The 19,605-nt window shown below is 42.7% G+C and overlaps 2 protein-coding genes across 3 annotated transcripts; both read right to left on the bottom strand.

The window, feature by feature from the left end:
* Positions 1-10,306: 10,306 nt before the first annotated feature.
* sptssa (serine palmitoyltransferase, small subunit A) lies at positions 10,307-14,220 on the bottom strand. The gene is made up of 2 exons (XM_073483454.1): positions 14,063-14,220; positions 10,307-12,123 (listed from the first exon to the last, which is right to left on the bottom strand). The coding sequence occupies exons 1-2, from the start codon at positions 14,163-14,165 to the stop codon at positions 12,020-12,022; spliced, it is 207 nt and encodes a 68-aa protein (XP_073339555.1). The 5' UTR covers positions 14,166-14,220; the 3' UTR covers positions 10,307-12,019.
* A 1,206-nt stretch (positions 14,221-15,426) lies between these two features.
* On the bottom strand, positions 15,427-19,258 carry eapp (e2f-associated phosphoprotein). 2 transcript variants are annotated; one of them, XM_073483605.1, is made up of 6 exons: positions 19,106-19,258; positions 18,099-18,280; positions 17,888-18,016; positions 17,649-17,763; positions 17,430-17,558; positions 15,427-16,798 (listed from the first exon to the last, which is right to left on the bottom strand). In XM_073483605.1, the coding sequence occupies exons 1-6, from the start codon at positions 19,183-19,185 to the stop codon at positions 16,501-16,503; spliced, it is 933 nt and encodes a 310-aa protein (XP_073339706.1). In that variant the 5' UTR covers positions 19,186-19,258; the 3' UTR covers positions 15,427-16,500. The 2 variants fall into 2 exon arrangements, with proteins under 2 accessions (XP_073339706.1, XP_073339707.1); XM_073483606.1 differs by having other exon boundaries at positions 16,413-16,798; positions 17,888-18,013; positions 19,106-19,241.
* Positions 19,259-19,605: the final 347 nt, after the last annotated feature.

The following is a 19,605-nucleotide window of genomic DNA, read 5'->3' as shown; positions in this document are numbered from 1 at the left end:
TATTTAACTTGTCTCAGTTGTCTCACTTATTTCACTTGTCTCACTTGTCTCAGTTATTTAACTTGTCTCACTTGTCTCAGACAAAGTGAAGAAGCTTCGGGACCATTTGAGCCTGTTAGCTTATTAAACAATTTTAATATTTACAATATTAATGAGGTAATAATACAAACGTTTTGTCCATAAGTGAATAAACAAGCTGTTCTCAGAGCAAAATAATGTATCTTATTATAATATGATCTGTGTCTTATTTATACATTATTATACATCATAAGACTTTCTGATGTCTCCTCACTCTGTCCTGTTATTTCATTAATGATCCTGTCGCGCCCCCTAGTGGAGATCTACAGTGGTTGTATTTAGAGTTTAATCGTGTGGAATCTCAATATGATAAATAAATAATAATTTAAATGATTGAATGTAATCTGTAACGAGTAACTAAGCTGTCAGACAAATGTAGTGGAGTAAAAAAGTACAACTATCCAGGCTGTGAACGTTTCAATAACGAATAACTGCGCTCTTATTTTGAAATCCAGCCAGCGCAGTCAGCTGATTGGATGAGCGCTGATCATGTGATCAAAACTTCCCGTTGATGTCCTTCAGAATAAAAGCCCAAACTCAATGTCAGTGCAGACTACAGTCATGTTATGACTGAAGTACAGTTTCAGGTACTTGTACTTTACTTGAGTATTTCCATTTTCTGCTACTTTCTACTTCCACTCCACTACATTTTGGAGGTAAATATTAGTAAATAGTACTTTTTACTCCACTACATTGATCTGATTACTCGTTACTTTACAGATTACACGCTGCATCTTTTTAAAATGAATTGATTTTCTCATCAATCAGATAAAAACAGTGATTGTAATGATCAGCTGACTCACAGTATACAGAACATACATACATGTAAATATATGGATCAGTTACTTTACAGATACTTTTGATACTTGAGTACATTTATCATCAGATACTTTTAGATTTTTACTCGAGTATCACAAACATTCAACACATCTGGAGAAACATCCCTCCCTCTCCACCTCCTGCTGCTCTGTCACAGCTCCACTCCCCCAGAAACTGATGCTGTTCACATGCAAACTGTGTCTCAACCTGCGTCTGATGAACACGTGGGACCAGATCTCACATCCTTGTTATATCTGCAACAAAGAAAGAAGTTCATGTAGAACAACTGCTGAATTTACACGAAGGCCCAAATAAACTGTCAGAAACTGAGACAGCGTTTCACAAAGTTTATAAAGTTTCTCTTCACTCAACAACTCACTAAATTGAGCGTTTTTTAAAGGGAGTCTGGTGATGTTGTGGTGTTGGATGGTTAGATTAGAAAGCGTGTTCACAAACATCTGCTGCTGACAAAGGCACAGACACACAAATAAACTGTACTTGTTGCTTTATTTATAAATGTAAACACACACACACACACACATTTTTTGAATTATTATTATTATAAACTCTTATTCAAACTCTCGTCTGTGTTCACACGCTGGGTCGATAAATCAAACATTTAAAGACACGACAGTGTTCAGTATTTGACCTCAGGGTGAGTGTAAAGAAATGACAGAGGACTGAAACAACGACATGATGTTCAGCATGAAACAAGAAGTGCAGAGTAATGTACAGATGTAGATGTGAACATCTGGAGAAATACACTGTGTGAAATGTTACAGTACTTAGAGAAAATATAAAGTGCAGACGTACAGAATAAACAGCCGGAGGTACGGAGGCCCTCAACAGTCACACAAACATCTTCAAATATGTTCAACCCATGAGCGTTCAGGGCTTCTGTACTACAGTGAAACACACTGATGGCAGCAGACAGGTGCGGCTGACGGAGAATCACCTGAGTGTTCAGGGATGGACGGATCTAAAGCCTGAAACACAGATAATTAAAACTGGACTTCGGTTGCTACAACACAACTGTATGTTAGGAACATATAGAACGACATCACAGCAGTGAGATGAAGCTTATGTTATGTTTTCACCTGTTGAGAAGATGTTTATCCACATGATTGTTTATTTCTCAGGGAATAATGCCGGGAACTTGATGACAAAAACCCAAAAACATGATTAAATTATACCGTACACGATGCGCTATGATCGGCACTGATCCTTTGTGGTTCACTATCCGTTTGTTTTATATTTGATATGAGGATGTGGGTGATGACATGATCCATAGACACTAAAATACGGTGACTATCATCACCTCGGTCAGGAAAAGGAAAAAGAGCGACTGGTGACGTCACCAGACGTTTCTGAAAAGTTGAGATTTTCAACTCAAGCGCTCGGAAAAAAGACGCTGCCGCTCAGATAAAAACACTACGCGGACACGAGGCTATCGAGACTGATGTGAAGGCTCAGGTCTTTGTAGAGATACGAACTCGACTGAGTGAAACTCTTGTGACAGCTGAATAAACAACAACAACAACAATCAAAAGTAATAAAAAATACACACAAACTATTTACATTAACTGTTATTTGTTTTCCTATTAATTAACTCGACATAATTGAAAATGGAGGACGACCTCAATGCTTCTTCAAGATTTCAATTAAGTCTGAATAAAGTTTTCAGTGCGTTTTTGTGCTTTTAAATTAAGTTAAATATTAAGGTGCATGCAGGCGTATAAATGCTGCTGGGAGGAAGCAGCGTCGTGTTTAGTATAAAGACATTATGAGGTATCGTAAGGATGCAAACACTCGTGTACTCTCAGTACCGAGTCCAGCTTTTAAGGCAGAATTTGGGGCATTTCTCATTCAGTGGAGGGAGGCGAGCCACTCCTCTGGACTCAGTCCGTTGGCTGATGTAGGACAGTAGCTGACTCTCTGTCCGTTGTCCTTCCTCAGCCATCGGTGGCCCGTCTCTTTAGTCTTCCTCAGGCTACACTGACCACAGCGGATGATGGAGGGAGCTCTGAGTCTGACAGTCTCTCCTCTTTCAGCCGCCTCCGCCTGCATCTCCGCCATCCGCTTACGATGCCAGGCAGTGGACCTCGGAGTCTGAGGGGCTGCAGAGGTGGAGGCGGCAGACACGGTGGAGGCGGCAGACACGGTGGAGGCAGCAGACACGGTGGAGGCGGCAGACACGGTGGAGGCAGCAGACACGGTGGAGGTGGAGGCGGCAGACATGGTGGAGGCAGCAGACACGGTGGAGGTGGAGGCAGCAGACACGGCGGAGGTGGAGGCAGCAGACACGGTGGAGGCAGCAGACACGGCGGAGGTGGAGGCAGCAGACACGGCGGAGGTGGAGGCGGCAGACACGGCGGAGGTGGAGGCAGCAGACACGGTGGAGGCAGCAGACACGGCGGAGGTGGAGGCAGCAGACACGGTGGAGGTGGAGGCAGCAGACACGGCGGAGGTGGAGGCAGCAGACACGGCGGAGGTGGAGGCGGCAGACACGGTGGAGGCAGCAGACACGGCGGAGGTGGAGGCAGCAGACACGGTGGAGGCAGCAGACACGGCGGAGGTGGAGGCAGCAGACACGGTGGAGGTGGAGGCCGGAAAAGCACATGATGGGCCGGCAGTGGCAGTGTGCTCCTCCTCCTCCTCCTCCTCTCCCTCTAGTGGAGGCATGTCATCGTCGATGGAGCTCGTCTCCTCCACCTGCATGTAACACACAGATATAAGAGCTCAAGCATCAGCTCATGAGTTCAGGATCAACGGGAGGATTCAGCATCTCTGAATATTAACAGGACAAACCGTAGGTGACGCAGGAGTCGGCTCCATGTCTTCCTGCATGTCGTCCAGCAGCTCCTCCTCCTCCTCCTCCTCCTCACTCAGCTCCTCGTTGATGTCCGGCTCATCCGGGAGGTCCTGAAGCAGCTGCCCATTTCGCTCATAGAAATACCATATCCCGATCAGCTCCCCTGAGGAAGAAGTAATGTAAACAATGTTAGATAAAAGTATTTTATATCATCTCAGCAGCTGCTGTCGACTCCAGTATTTGTCCCTCCTGGTTGTGTGTGTTACCTGTGTGCTGCAGCTGCTCTATGAAGCTTTCGACCAGCGTCTGCCCGTAGAACCGCTGAGTCAGCCGGCTGAAGGCTCGCTGCTCCTCGCTGCCGTAGCACCTGGTGGTGTTGTCGACCTCGCCTGCTGCCGCCCGGGCCCGGTCCTCGTTCCACCTCACGAGGCCCTCCAGCAGGTAGACCTGGAACAGGCGGCCACTGGCTGCTGTACCTGCAACATGAGAGAAACGTCAGGATTCAAAACACAAGAAGAAGAAAAACAGACAAACACCCATTCAGATCACATTCCTTATTATTTTTCAAAGTAGAATCATATTAAAACTTGCTGGAGTTCTGACCCTCTGGTGCTGAGGCTCACCTGGGATGAACTTGTTGAGGTGCTGGTGGAACAAGCTAAGGGACGTCAGGCCGCGAGAACAGCGATACACTGGCAGAACCACATCTCCTTTGGTCACCTGACCAATCCTGGTGTAAAACTGAGCACCAGGAGGATCCTGGATGGTGTCACAAGCAGAAAGTACAGCGATAATGGTTAATAAAGTAATAATAATGTTTTTTAACTGAGGTGGAGGATTAAATGCATTCAGAAGGGACGCAGCCGTACCTGGACGCAGGGCACATGTCTCCTCTCCCTGCTCCAGATGGCCTCCATCCGGCCCTGGTCCAGCAGCGGGGTGCTCGCGCTGCCCGTGGCTCCCACGAAGCCTTTCAAAGTGCTTTGAAGGAGTTGCTCGGTCTCCTGAGTACCGCGTGAGTAACGGCGACAGTGCCGGGCCATCTCCTTTGGGCTCAGTGTGTCCAACTGCTTGGCTCTCCTCAGACGGGAAAGGTCCTCCGGGTCCCACTTGAAGATGCAGCCAAAGAGACGCTGCATGAAGACTGAGTACAGCGGGTGAAGCCGTGAGGTCACGCCTTCGGCCAGCCTGCGCACAAACGTCAGAGTGTCCAGCCTGATCGACAGCTGCGGCCACGCCAGGAACAGATCGGCTGCCTTGGGGGTCCCTCCGCTCCCGCTGCAGCAGTCTCTGGCCACATAGAGGACAAGAGGAGGATCCCGTCCCGCCTGTTGGTAACGCTCCTGCAGGCCCCTCGCCATGTCCTTCAGGCCGCGGCCCTCAGTCGCTGTCAGGACTGACGTCAGGACCTGCCCCAGCCCGTTGCCCACGCTGGTCATACACTGGGCTGTCCCAGCGTTCGCTCCCGCCAGCTTCCTGACCACCTGGAGAGGACAGGTGCGTTACACACATCAGCAGAGGTGCAGCTTTTTCCACATGTAAGATGTAACCAGCAGTGTCAGATAATAAGTGTTGTTCACTGATCTTCTCACCTTCGTGGTGGACGCCATCTTCAGGATGGAGCCGAATGTTGAGGTCACCCTCACCGTCAGCTCCTCCGCCCTGCTGCAGGACTCCTTGACGTACAGAGACAGCAGCCAGCAGCAGCTGGGGACAGGCTCCATCTTCGGCAGAGGGGGAGGAGGAGGCACCTGAACACCGGAGAGCTCCAACCTCCTGCAGGTCTGCAAGAAGTGGGTCCCCCTCCTCATCCACTCTGCTGTGTGCTGCTCCAACAGGAAGGAGCGAAGGCGGCTCACACTGTTGCCCAGCGTGCGTCCTTTCAGCTGAGCCAACACTTTCCTGTCACACGAGAGCCTGAAACACAGAAACAGGTTCAGTTATACAAACTAATATGTATGTTTATTATAACCTTAACTGTGTCACACTGAGAACAGCTGGGCTGCAACAGCTGTGTTCATTACTGATTATTCTTCTGATTATTTTCATAAATAATAGATTAATCATTTAATCTATAAAATGTCAAACAATTGCAAAAGTCTCATCACGATTTTACAGAGCCCAACATGACATCGTCAGACTGTTTCGTTTGTCCGACCAACAGTCCAAAAGCCAAAGACTTCATTTACTGTCAGAAACGACAAAGAAAAGCAGCAAATCTTCACATTTAAGAAGCTGAAACAAGAAGCTTTTGACATTTTTGCTTGAAAATTGACAAATGATTGAACAATTAACAGAATAGTTAAAAACTAATGCTCTTTCTGCTGAAATAATGATTAATCAACTTTTAATTTTAGCTCGACTGTACTGAGGCCTGTGTAGTTCATCATGTTTACCTGTATGCCATCACTGCTGAGAAGAGCTGCTGGTGATCGAAGTCCAGCTGCTGCCTGACGCCCTCCGACCAGCCGGCCACCTTCTTCTTACAGATCCTGTGGAAGGAAATGCTTTTAGATGACGTGTGCACATCGATCCTGCAGTATTTTATATGTGCACTGTGTAACTTCATCTATTAGCATTGAACTAATCAGTACCTGCACTCTAGGTACTCTGTGGCCATGTAGTACCAACCATCCATGTCCAGGACTTTGCGGACGGTCTTGTAGAGTCCACAGCCCGTCAGTTTGTTCTGGCAGTTCGGACACTTGAGCTTGTACTGCCACATGCGGTACGGAGCCCAGAGGAAAAAGGGGCGCTGGAAGAAGTCGTCAGGAGAGCGTGGACACTGGTGGTAGATCAGCCTGGGACCGGGCGGGTGGTACCACAGCTGGAGGGGCTCTGACAAGACTGTCCTCCCCGTCCAGTCCCGAACAAAGAGGGCCCGGCTGATCCACTCGTGCTGCTCTGGAGGCAGGCTGCTCCTCCAGGCTTCAGGCAGGAGGTGCTGTAACACACCAACAACACACAGGTCACTGAGCTGCTGCTTTAAACAACAACCTGCGGATAAATGTTCAAAACGACAACACCAACCTGAGCTGGAGGAGCTGGAGGAGCTGGAGCGGGTGGAGGTGGAGGACGAGGTGCTGTGACCAATAAAAGAATAAGTACATATGAAAGTGTAATAAATATATGTAATAAAACAGATAATAAAAGTCTATGACCTCCTGCTGTACTGACTGCAGCCGTATGAAACTCTGACTCACCTGAAGCAGCAGCAGCAGCTTCCTCCATCAGCTGCTCCTCTTCATCCTCTGAGAAACCTGCAGCCACAAGTAAAACAGTTGTTACACAAACATCTCTGCAGAACGACAGGCTGCACTTCTGCCTCACATTAACCTCGAACAGGGAAACAGTCTAAATGTGAGCGAAGACTGAAGAGAAGATGACTGGATACGCACTCGACAGGACCGTGGACCGTCTCTTCCTCCCCCGAGGATGCTGAGGAGGAGGTGGTGCTGTGGAGGGACGCCGGCTGGAGGAGGAGGACGGAGGTGAGGCGGCGGTGGCAGGTGAGGAGGACTCAACCGCTCTGTGAGCCATTTCTACAAGAAGACAAGAAGATAACAAGAATATAAAGGGCTGAATGATATCATAACAATGTTATTCATGTACAAATGATCAAAATTATGATTGTCTGATAAATAAACAAACCCTGGCCTCTCCAGCATGGACAGTTTCATAATATCATTTACAAACAGACTAGTGTCATTTCTAAATCTCACCACAACATTACATTTTCACTTCAAAGGTCTGATTTCATACTCTTCCTTCACACCTACTGAGACTAAAGGTGGTTCATTTGGTTCAGTCACTCAGCCGAACTGTGCACATGAATGTTAACTTAAATAGCACGAACAATTCCTCAAAGTTAAATTAGATTTAAAAGTGAGTTATCACAGAAATTCATTAAATCGGCAAGTTTACGTGAGCGGGAACCTCTGTAAGACACGGACGCAGTGGAGAACTGCGCTGACGGAGCAGCGACTTAAAGCTAAAGCTAAAACAGAGCTACTGCGAGAACAGACAGTAAAATATAACACAAACACTTCACTCACTACACCTCTGGGAGTAAAACGGCACGATTTATAGTAGAAATAATACACTTTAGTGACTTAATTACGGGATTTGACAGGGTAACGTTACTGCAAAGTAATTGAGTATATGTTAGTTGAGCTAGTTTATACGTCGACAGCGTTAAACTCATCACAACACGTCTTTTCTCAGGTTAATACACTGCTAATAAGCTTAATACAACATTAGCTAAGTTACAACGTTTACAGTGGAGCAACTTACCTGACAAAGACAACAACAACAATAAAAGTTCTTCTCAGAAGTAAAAAACAAAAACAAAAACAAAAAAAAACTTGAGTCAGCTGAAGTCAGCTGTTGAAATGCTGCCAAAACACTACTGCGCATCGCTCACCTGCGGAATATAAAACCAATCCGACGTCCAATCAGAGCTCTTGGTTTGGAATTGAAGTCTTTCACGGGCCAATAGGGAGCGACTAGGAAGGCCGAGAGGCGGGACATCACCGAGAGGGGGGGTTGATCCAAAATGGCGGATGAAACCAGAGATTTGTAACTCCACACGCTGACCTGATAGTTTCATGATTAAAGTTGTTATTTTTTATGAATATATGACATTTGTTATACTCAAAATAAATTGGAGGCAGCGTATGTCCAGAATAAGTGCTAACTGTAGCTGCCCTTAGCTAGTTAGCTCAGTTAGCTGTGCAGCTAGCGGTGCAGGGGAGTGTTTACACTGCTGGCGCAGGGCTAACTGGTTAGCATGCTAACTTAGCTCTTTTTTGTCAGAGTCATTGATATCTTGACAGTAACACTTTATAATATCTGTCATATCATTAAAATAAACAATTATATATGATAAAAAAATGCAAGTTCATAGTTAATTAAACGTTAGTTAATAGTTTTTTCAGTTAACAAGCAATGAAACGCTCTGTGAGCTATTAATCAGCAGTCGTTTATTGGAAAATTGCAGTTGTTGTTCATAATACTTTATAAATGGTTAATAAATAGTGTGTAGTTCATTTATAAACATTATTTGGACGGCTGTTAGAGAGTTGAAAAATTATGTTTTTAACATTTACGATTGATTTAAGACCCATTTCTTTGTTTCTTAACAGTGAAATTACTTAAGTAAATCTAATAAACTATAAATTTACCATTTATTAATGGTTATTATAAAGTGTTAGTAAGTTTAATAAATTTAAGTCAAAATTGGCCATATTTGTCACTTTTCTTCTTCTGCTGTCAGAATTTGAGTTATTGATCCAGTCAAAATGCAGAGAAACACTTAATAATTTAAAGCAAATTAAGAGTCACCCTTTCTACACTCACATTAAATCACACAATACTGTCTGATCAGCCTGTTACGGTCTCTACTTATCATACTAAAAGGAGTAAATGCATTCCCCACATTCCTGAACCTGAACAAAAGAGCAACGAGTTCACAGCCCGATGGCCGGACCTGTAAACACGTTCACTGTCCAGGAGCACTGCGAGGATAAACAATAGGACTCACTTACTATGTTAATGTGGTGTTTTTAAAAACCACACTCTTTTTTAGGATAGCTAAAAGTGACGTTGTCATTTTGCAACGATGGTCAAATAATTTCCACAAAGATTCCTGAAGTTTTAAACTAATATATATCATTTACACAAAAAAATAGTGTGACTTAGTGTATTACATTGGCGAATTCACAAGAAGGAACGAATGATGAAGAATTTGATGTAGAAAGTGTTTCACAAACTCAACAACTCATAAAACTCTATTTTTTCAAAGGAAGTCTGGTACTTTCACCACCTGAGCCTGATTATTATGTGAGTTTGGGCAGATTAGATCTTTGATTCTTCACGATGGGCCTGTGAGGAAGGAACTAATCTCTAACTGAGCCCAAACAATTCATTAGTGAACCTTTTGTGTTTGCACTCAATGGGCCATCAGTGTCGCTCTAAAGTTTCCCAGCCCCCCACGACACCGTCACTCTCAAACTTCACGGCACTCAGCTTTCAGTTTACGTCACTGAAATGGTGCAGACTGTGGAGGGATTAATAACACAACGTACATACAGACAAAAGGGAGAGATCATCACCACATATGAGGCGAAGCTTCTACATGTTGAGACAAAAAGCAGAATAACGGGTGCAAAAGTCAAATCTGTATAAGACATTTTCACCTGTCGTCTGGTGAACAGGTAGAAAAAGAAGCGGAGGTGAGGATGTGAAGTATGGGTGTTGTAATATCACGATATTCACGATAACCGTGATATTTAAAAATGAAATACTGATATATTGTCTGTATAATCCAGTGAGGATGTTCAGCCTTGTGCATCTTTTGTACACTTCTTTATAAGTTATCTTACAGACTCTCTCCACCTCCCACACTCGTATAATGATGATAATTTATTCAACAAAAAAGAGACGAAACACAGTAAACACAAAGTTAAAGATGGATTTGATTGTGTGATCGTGTAGTGAAATATCTGACATCATGTCAGCCCTAATGTTAAGTTCAGCTGCCCAGTAAGCATCAACAGGACGGAGTAAATCCAGGTGGGACAAACAATCTGCTGCAGCTTAGTGAAATATCCCTTTAATGATTTCAGTTATAGAGCAGTATTTAACATCAGTAGCTCACAAAAAACACAAGTATTTTATTCTATACGCCAACATATCCGACTAGAAAACTTTACAAATATGTATACAAGATTATATACACGAAATTGAGAAAAATACAGTTTTGCAAGAAAAATAATCACAACTTTCTAAAGGGATACCAGTAGCATCTGGAGCACATATCATGAAACATGATCACATGAAAACAAAGACATTTATCATTTCTGTGCAAAGAGGAAACCATTAATGTTGACTGCTGTGCCTTTTAAAAAGCAGAATGGGAATTAAAAAGGACAATTGTGTCATTTTCAACCTGTTTACCATCATTATCCTTCACACTGATGCCTGTTTTAAGACTTCTCTGTAATGAGATGTATGAATTTAAAGCGTCACTGTATCCAGCAGCTTTCAGCATTAACGTCTACAGAGCGGTGCAGGTAGACGAGAAGCTGCAGCCACAAGTACACAGGTAACAAGAGTGATTCATTTGGTACTCTCAATACCGAGTGTTTAAATGTGAAGGAAACGTGTCCTTTATGTTGATTTCTCAGCCTTTATTCTCTCTGTAGTCTGAATTTTAAGACAGAACGCATCATTAATAAGATTTTAACACTCCAAAGTGTCACCTTTAGCTCCAACATGGAGGACTCTGGTGGCAGAATTCAATAAAAACAGACACCGATTTAAACGAGCAGCATTCTGAGTTTTGACAGGAAGAAAATATAAATACAAATATATGAAAAAAAGTTTTGGTTGGGGTCAATTTAATATGTTCTACTCTACTTTCCAGCTTCCAGAGTCCCTGAAGATTACTTACTTCCATCATTTCACAAACGTAAGAAAAATAAACACTATTTCTGACGCAGAAATATGTTTTTCCCCCCGTACCTATCTCGTTACTCATCTCACGACCCCTCAGATTTATCCTACACTTTCCATTCTCTGATGAAGGCTGGTGGATGTCACTGAAAGCTCTGGTAACAGCTTATCAAGCTGCTCTTGTGCTCGGAGTGTTATTAGTATTTAGAGAAAGCAACTCTGTTTTTACAGGAAATGGTCCACATCTCGTAGAAGCTTCTCATGTGCCTCCCCCTGACATTACTGATGTTGTAGAAGGTCTACGTGTCTCACTACAGAGTGCTGATAAAAGACAGTGAAGGTTGAAAATGACCGCATCACATCCTGTTCTAATAATCTTATTTGGCTCATAAATGTAGTGAACGTATTTCGTCCATCAGATCCTGCATAAAACTCTTAAGACAACAATAGTTTGAGGTCTTAATGGAATAAAAATAAAAGCAACCAATCACTCCACACAACCAGACATCCAGATAATTTACATTAAGGACATAAAAACAAATCGCACAAGCGCACCCTCTTCTAAGGCGTCGCCTCCACCATGTTCACAATCCCAAATATTCGAGTGAAGGGGAAACAGTCCCAGAGAGCAACATCGTCCCACAGACCTCCAGCACGACGTTCAGAGTTTTGACCTTTGATATGAGCCAGCTTTGGAAAAGGAGGAGGGAAGAAGAAGTCCTGCCTGGCTGGAAACAATCTCGACCTCCAGCCCAGGAGACGGCAGACAGACGGGCCGGCAGGCAGGTGGATGGACGGACGGACAGGAAGCCAGAGACAGACGGGACCTGTGGGTGGATGGGCTTGGCCTTGGTGTCATTGGACAACCTCGAAGTAGTGCAGGATGGCCATGATGTGCTGCGGCATGAAGACGTAGCCGGTGTAAACGGCCATGCCGGCCACGGAGATGAGGAGGGAGTCTGAAGAGGAGACGTTAAGGACGAACAACTGAAAGAAGAGATTTACTGACATCTGCAGAGCGCTGAAGACACTGTTACTGCTACATCCACCACTGCCTGGTTACTGATTTATATACAAGCTGGCAGGAGACATGAGGACATAATCACAAGTCAAATGTCAGGTTTCATTGCTCTACATTAGGCTTGGCCGATACAAAGATCACAGTCAGTTGGAGCATTTCATTTTTACTTGGATTTTATTTACAGAAAAAAGATTATTTTTGTGTCATTCATTTTTATTTTTGACTTATTTATGAAAAGGTGCAATTTGTTGTTATTTTAGTTTTAAACGCTTAAAAAATGAGTCAATATTATCAACACAATACGGTGTTCTGTCAAAGACATCTGTGTCTACAGGTATCTATTAGAGTTAGCATGCTAACCAGCTAGCCCTGGCATGAAATAAGGTCAGTCTTTTAAAAGGAAATTAGCAATCAGTTCGTCTCCTTTATTGGGCAAATATTTTGTTTAATCATTTATTGCTTCAGACGTTTTTCAAGCAAAAATGTGAAACACTTAATGGTTTCTAAATCATCCAATATGAGGATTTGCTTCGCTCACATTACAGAAAATGTAATATTGTTATTCTCGGATAATTTTCTCATAGGTTTATGTTTTCTGACACGTTTTAGACCCAAACTTTAATCAATTAAGGAGCAAAGTAACAGGCAGAGTCATCAATAACCAAATTTAATTGATGAGTTTTCCGTCCGTCCAAGCGCTCAAGTTTTCCGCCTGTCAGACATCTAACCTCCCACCCTTATTTTTGCCATCAGTGGATCCTTTTTTTTAAGCGTTTTTTATTATCAGGCAAATAACCCTCATGTCAGGCGTAAATCAAGCTTATGTCAGCTCTTATTAAAAACTTTAATCAGCATTATCACCAGCATGATCCCTGAGGAGCACACAAACACACCTCAGCCCGAGGGAAGACGAGCTGAGGGTGACACCAGCTGCAGGAAGACGATACATCATGTACACAATGTGATCCTGACTCTGACTGCACTGCTGCAGGTCAAAGTACAGCAACAACACCATTAACACGATGCACTTTAATTATTAACCCACAATCCTTCCGTCAGCTTAATGAACCAGACTTTCCAATTTAAAGATTCACTTTGATGTCAGCTTAAAATACTAATTAAACTAGAAACATGTGATGTAACAAACAGTATTAACTAGCATGAGTAAGTCACCAGACTGTGGATCTGAGGCTCCTTTAAACAGCTGCAGCCTGGACGCCGCCCGTCCCATTACGAGAAGGCGACCACACGCCAAACTCCGTTCAAGTTTCTACATTTTAATCGGTTTTTACTTAATGTTATTAGCAAAGGGACGAGAGTAGGGCAAGATCGTAATCCACTGGTGAAGTCTTTAACTCGGCACTTAAACATCGATTAAGTGTCGCGTTAGCGCCTAGCAAGAGGTTTAGAGCCAGTCGCCCAAAACTCCCTTTAAAAATGTGTTAATTTGACAATCATTCACATTCTCGTAGATGGACTCCTAGTGTAGAACATAATGTTAGACTTTTTCTAAAAGTATAAGAGCAGTGTCTTCATTCGGCTCACAGTTAAAAGCCTAAAACATAATTCAGTTGTACTGAGGTTGTGTGACAGTTGTCCTCAGGCACGTTATCGACTGGCGAACACTTCTTATTCCTGTCAATATCAACGAGAACAACAACCTTCCTGTACATTATCTATATGCCGAAATTTCCCCAAGGCCCTATACATTTAGTAAAATGCCTTAACCGACATTCACAACACAAATTAAATACGCTTATTAATATAAAAGTTAGCCGTGTCTGTCCGGGCGAGAGCTCGGCTGGCGTGCTAGCCTACGTTAGCATGTTAGCTCGCTGGTCCAGCCGCCGGAGGTTATTTGACACATGAAAGGATACTGAACACCGTCCTCTCCCAGGGCTCCAGCATGTACAGCGCCGTCACCAGGAGATACTGGTAGTAAAACCAGGATAACTGCTTCCAACAGTCACCCAGGGCCATGTTTCAACTTTACAGACGCCAACTTAGTTTCCTTCCTCACTGTTTTTCTTTCCCCGTTTGCGTGAGTCGTGGTAGGGCGACGTATGACGTATAGGCATAAGGTGCTCATTTTCAGCCAATCACAGCCCCCGCGGATCTGACGCAGCGCAGGGAGTTCCAACATCCTGGTTTTCAAAATAAAAGAGCTTATATATATTTAATTTATACTTAATTTATAATTTTACTTTACTTTATTATTTCAATTTACCTGCCTAGTTTTAATAGTATAATTAAATGGCTTTGTTTGTTTTATTTGTGTCTCTTTAATTTTGTTGTTAATCAGCACATTCCCAAATATGTTTCTTCTTCATACCAATGTCAAAAGATAAATATATACAATATATTAAAAAAGATTTTAAAAAAAATAAAAATTACAGGTAAGACCATAAAAATAAAATTCAAAACCTTACCCTGTTTAAGAAATGTTTGGTCAAAAACTGCAGTGACAAGCTGTTTTAAGAAATTTTAACATTAAACTATATTTGCTGTTATAAAATAAAGCTCAAGGAGCTTCTACAAACCAAACAAAAACTACAGTCTGCACAGTCTTTCATAAGTTACACTACATTACATTCAGTGCTGTAAAAAGTGCCCGAAAGTCATACTTGAGTAAAAGTAAAGACATCGTATTAAAGCATTACTTTGGTGAAAGTGAAAGTCACTTGTATGAAAAGTACTTGAGTTAATGTTTTAAAGTATGTTATGTTTAATGTACTTAAGTATCAAAAGTACAAATAAAAGTAACTAATACATACTGTATAGTATGGGTCGACCGATTTCCCGCCTGGATGATGATTAAATCTGATATTGCATTTGAAAAATCTGATTGCAGATTAAAAAAAATTATTTAATCTGTAAAGTAGCAAGTAGCTAAAGTTATCAAATAAATGTAGTGGAGTAAAAAGTGCAATATTTGCCTCTAAATTGTAGTCAAGTGGAAGTATAACGTAGCAGAAAATGGAAACAAGTACCTCAAAACTGTACTTCAGCACAGTACTTTGACTTATTCCATCAATGATTACATTCAACTGTGTCCAACTAAAGCAGACAGAGGGCTTCGATCGGATTGGTCCTGTAAGTTCTGGTGGTGGACATTTTGAGGTCACTTTACCTACAACGTATTCGAGCTAAACCAAAAAAATGACAGATGTTAACTTCTCGCAGTTTTATCAGTAAATATGTTGGCAGATACGTCAGTGTTGAGTCAATGAAACATCATGTGTTCAAGAGAAAGCACGGACAAGTTTATTTACAAATGTATGACGTCGCTCTCAGTACAAATACTGCTCACGATTAAACAAAAATGTTAGCTAGCAAGTAACATTTTACTTTAACCCTCTATTTAGCATTTATAAGCAGGACATAAACTGTAGCTGTAAGCAGATGTAAGGACATTTTAAAGTGTTTATTAATGTACATTATTTCTCAACAAGTATAACGTCTCCTATGAAGAGGACATATTTCACATTAATAGAGTGCAGCAGGGACGACATGTTTTTATCGTCCTGGTTTCCTCGACAGAAAGCCTGTCGAGTAGTCTCTGTAATTCAGACGTATTTAATGTCGCAGATAAATTCTTGAAAATCTCTAAAGGTGTGTTGACCACAGATCTTAACTCAGGCATCTAAAAACCACATTGACTTCGGAGCGAGATGCTAACTTACTTTTCCTCCTCTGATTCCTGCGGCAATCTACACAACTGTGTTTTACTATGTCGTCATCTGTTTATGCAGCAGCCTCCACTTACAGGCGTCCACAGGAGGAGTTATAGTCGTTGAGAAACACATTATAGCATTTTATAAACTGTTTAATCAATGTTTATATTCTGATTATAAATGCTTTATAGTTGATTAAAGGGAAAGTGTTAACAGGAAGCCTTTTCAATCATGTGAGTATGTCATGTGTTGAGGTAAAAATAAAAATAAAAAGGTGTTATCGTTATCCAGCTTTCTTCTCAAATACAAAAATCCAGGCTCTTGTGCACTCAGTCCACTCAGCACTGACGCAACAAGCAGACTTTCAGTGTCAAATTCAAGTTTTTTAAACAGTTGGCTGTCGTGCTGCTGATGTTCCACCACCGTCCAGAAGCTTTCTCCTCATCAGGCGAGTTAAATGACCAACTGTGGGATTGATCGATGTGCTCTGAGCGACCACGGCTGGTTCCCTCTCAGCCAGGATGATGTAAAAGCTGTCAGCCCGCTCCTTCTTCTTCTTACACCTGAAGACGCCGGGCGCCGCTGTGAGGTGAAGAATCAGAGACAAACCTGTGAAATAAAAAACTGTCTTCTCGTCCGTCTCAGCAGTGGCTGGCCAGGATGTTGAAGAAGTGGTACACCTCGTCTTTATCGAACACGGCCACCTCAGTGGAGCACTCGGAGCACTGAACCGGGTTGTAAACCTCATCAGCGTCCATCCCCGCCGGCGCCGGGTCGGGTCTCTCGTCCTGCAGTGTTGTGTCTGTCTTCTGTCCCTTCCTCCTCTTCCTGCTCCTCTGTTTTCTCTCCTGCTCCGTTTTGTATCGTAACACCTCGTCTCTCTTCACCGTGCAGTTCATGACGAACATGGCTCGATACTGCGTCCGGTACTTGTCATGCCTGAGTGGACACAACGAAGACATTGTCAGGAAATAAAGGCGATGATATCAACTGAGAAGCACTTTAAACAAGCCAGTTTTAACAAAGAGATGAACAGATGAGTTTTTACACAACTGTATCTGCAGAAATCATCTCTGACAGTCACAGTTTGTTTCAGGTTGTTTGTTTTCCAAACCACAGAGATATTCAGTTTACACTTAACTGGATTAATCGGTTGGTTAGTAGTTAATAGTTTGGTCTATAAAAAGTCGAAAAATGGTGAAAAATATCACTCAGTGTTTCCCAAAGCTCAAGATGACGTTGTCAGAAGTCTTGTTCTGTCTACAACCCAAAGATATTCAGTTAACTGTCACAGAGGAGGAAAGACATCAGGAAACAGAAGCTAAAATCTGAGAATTTTGACATTTTTCCCCTCAGAACTGATTTATCGATTGTCAAAGTAATTGCCGATTTATTAAATTTAATAGAAGACAATTGATAAATCGTTGCAGCTCTATTAACAGTGACGTGAAACAGAATGATGATGATACTTGAAAGTCCCTCACTGTGTTGGAGCTCATCAGGCTCCACACGTCAGGAAGAAGCATGTTCTCTCCTGTTTGGAACAAACAAACCCTGACTGACGTCTCACCTCTGACAATCCAGACAGAGCGTCGTCATGCAGGCGGGACAGTTGAGGACGGCGTCGCTGCTCGGTAAACCCTGAGCCTGACGAGGCTGCGACCGAGATGATGCAGCTGGTCGTCTCCTGCAGGCGTACCTGCACAGGAAGACGAGAGAAAAACCAGAGTTTTGACCGTGTTGATCATGTTTATCCTTGAATCACAGTGACTTCCTCCGAGTGTCTTACTGTCTCCTCCTGGCATCCACCCAGGCCTGGTCCCTGTCGTCCTCATCGGGGTCGTACAGGAGCTCGTCATTGGTCGGTATGGTCCGCTGTTTCCGCCTCCGGCCAGTGGAGCTGCCTGCAGAGAAAGCAGAGCAAAACGAATCAAGTTTGAATTTATGTAAATGATGCATCTTACTGTATCTACAGCTCCATCCATGATGTTGACATGTTTATGTGACAGTAAACACATTCATGCTTACTCGGCGTGTCCTCCCCGTCTGAGTCAGAGTCAAAGTACACTTCATCATACATCCGGGAGTTAGGAAGCCCAGGACCGCCGCTGCCGCCGCCACCGCCTCCTCCTCCACCGCCGCTGCCTGAGGTTTCTGCTGGAAAATAAATCCCCAAACATCAGGAATGCTGTCATAATGAGGTCTCAGAGAGAGACACAAATATTCAGCTCAGATTTACCTGCTGTCGATGGCCCCCAGGTTCCCTCCATGGTCTTGATGGTGGAGCTGAGCTCCGCCTCCATCTCCTTCTCAAACTCATCCCCACTGGATGACTCGCTCTCCCCCGTCAGATACTCTCTGATCAGCTTCTTCTTCTGCTCCGGAGTCCCATTCAGCAGCACTTCGAGCTCATCCTCCGAGCTGAAACCCAGAGAGAGACCACAGAGGCCATGTTAGCTTTGTTTCACTGTGTCTCACTTTCATTCAATAGCAGTGGTGTCTCATAGGCTGTTTTTAAAATGACCTCTAATGCCTCTGAATGTCTAATACTTCATCTTTACGTGCTTCTTTTAATTATATCTATGTCTCTGTTTTTATTTATTTAATGCTTTCAAACTTAAAATAATAATAATGACATTATCAATCTGCTATCAGGCAACAAGTCCAGATTTTTCAACATTTTAATGACCCAACGATGAACTGACTGCGAGAGAAAACATTAAGAAATATGGGAAATGATTGCTAGTTTCAACCATGACACCAAAACTGTTTAAAAATTTGAAAAGCTGATAAAAAAAACTGTTCAATCAGTTAAAACCACAACAAAATATATATCACAAATTAAGAATCCTAGTTTCATGTCTAGCAACATAACACTAAAACCATCGCTACCTGCTGCTCAGTTACATGAATGCGCAGTCTTTGTGGGTTTCTGTCCACAGTGGTTGATTGTGTCTCCTCCTGGATGTTATTTACGCTACAGTATATAATGTAAAAGTCCTGTTTGTAAAAACATTTAATATTCTTTTTATCTGGTTTCCAGTAAAGAAAACGTTAGCGGTAAAATGAGGCACTAACACTCATCAGTTACAACATTAAAACACGTTAATCCGTGTAGAAACAGTTCCTGTCTTCACCCGGCTCCGGTTTGTTTACATGTTAGCATTCGGCTAGTTAGCCGCACGTTAGCCTCATGGTGCTAACGCTCCACAGCTCTTTAAGCTAACTGCTTCACTCGGTCGCTACCTGCTCTCGGCTCGCTCCTCGTCGCTCGGCTCCTCGATCTCATACGAGTCAAACTCCTCCGGTTTATTCAGTTTGTTCATTTTCACCGTCTGTAGTACAACAACACGAGCAGCTAGCGAGTTAGCGACAGCACACGAAGAAGTGCTGTTTCTTCTTCTACTACTTCTACTGCAACTACTTCTTCTTCTTTAGTTTAACAGGAAGTGGGGAAACAGAGAGAAACACCGCCACCTACTGGTTGGAAAGTGAACCACGCCAACATATGCAATATACAGTATAGTACTATAAACTATACTATACTATACTATACTATAAACTATACTATACTATACTATACTATACTATACTATAAACTATACTATACTATACTATACTGTACTATACTATATACAGTAAAATACAATAAAATAAAATAACATAAAATAAAATAAAAAGTTAAGTAAAATAAATAATTATTAATCTATATATTCAAATAATTTAAATATAGCTAAGCAAAATAA

This window comes from Pagrus major, chromosome 16 (assembly GCF_040436345.1).
Source record: "Pagrus major chromosome 16, Pma_NU_1.0".
Classification (NCBI taxonomy): domain Eukaryota; kingdom Metazoa; phylum Chordata; class Actinopteri; order Spariformes; family Sparidae; genus Pagrus; species Pagrus major.
Note: the sequence above shows the minus strand (reverse complement) of the source record. Positions and strands in the feature narration are given on the sequence as shown.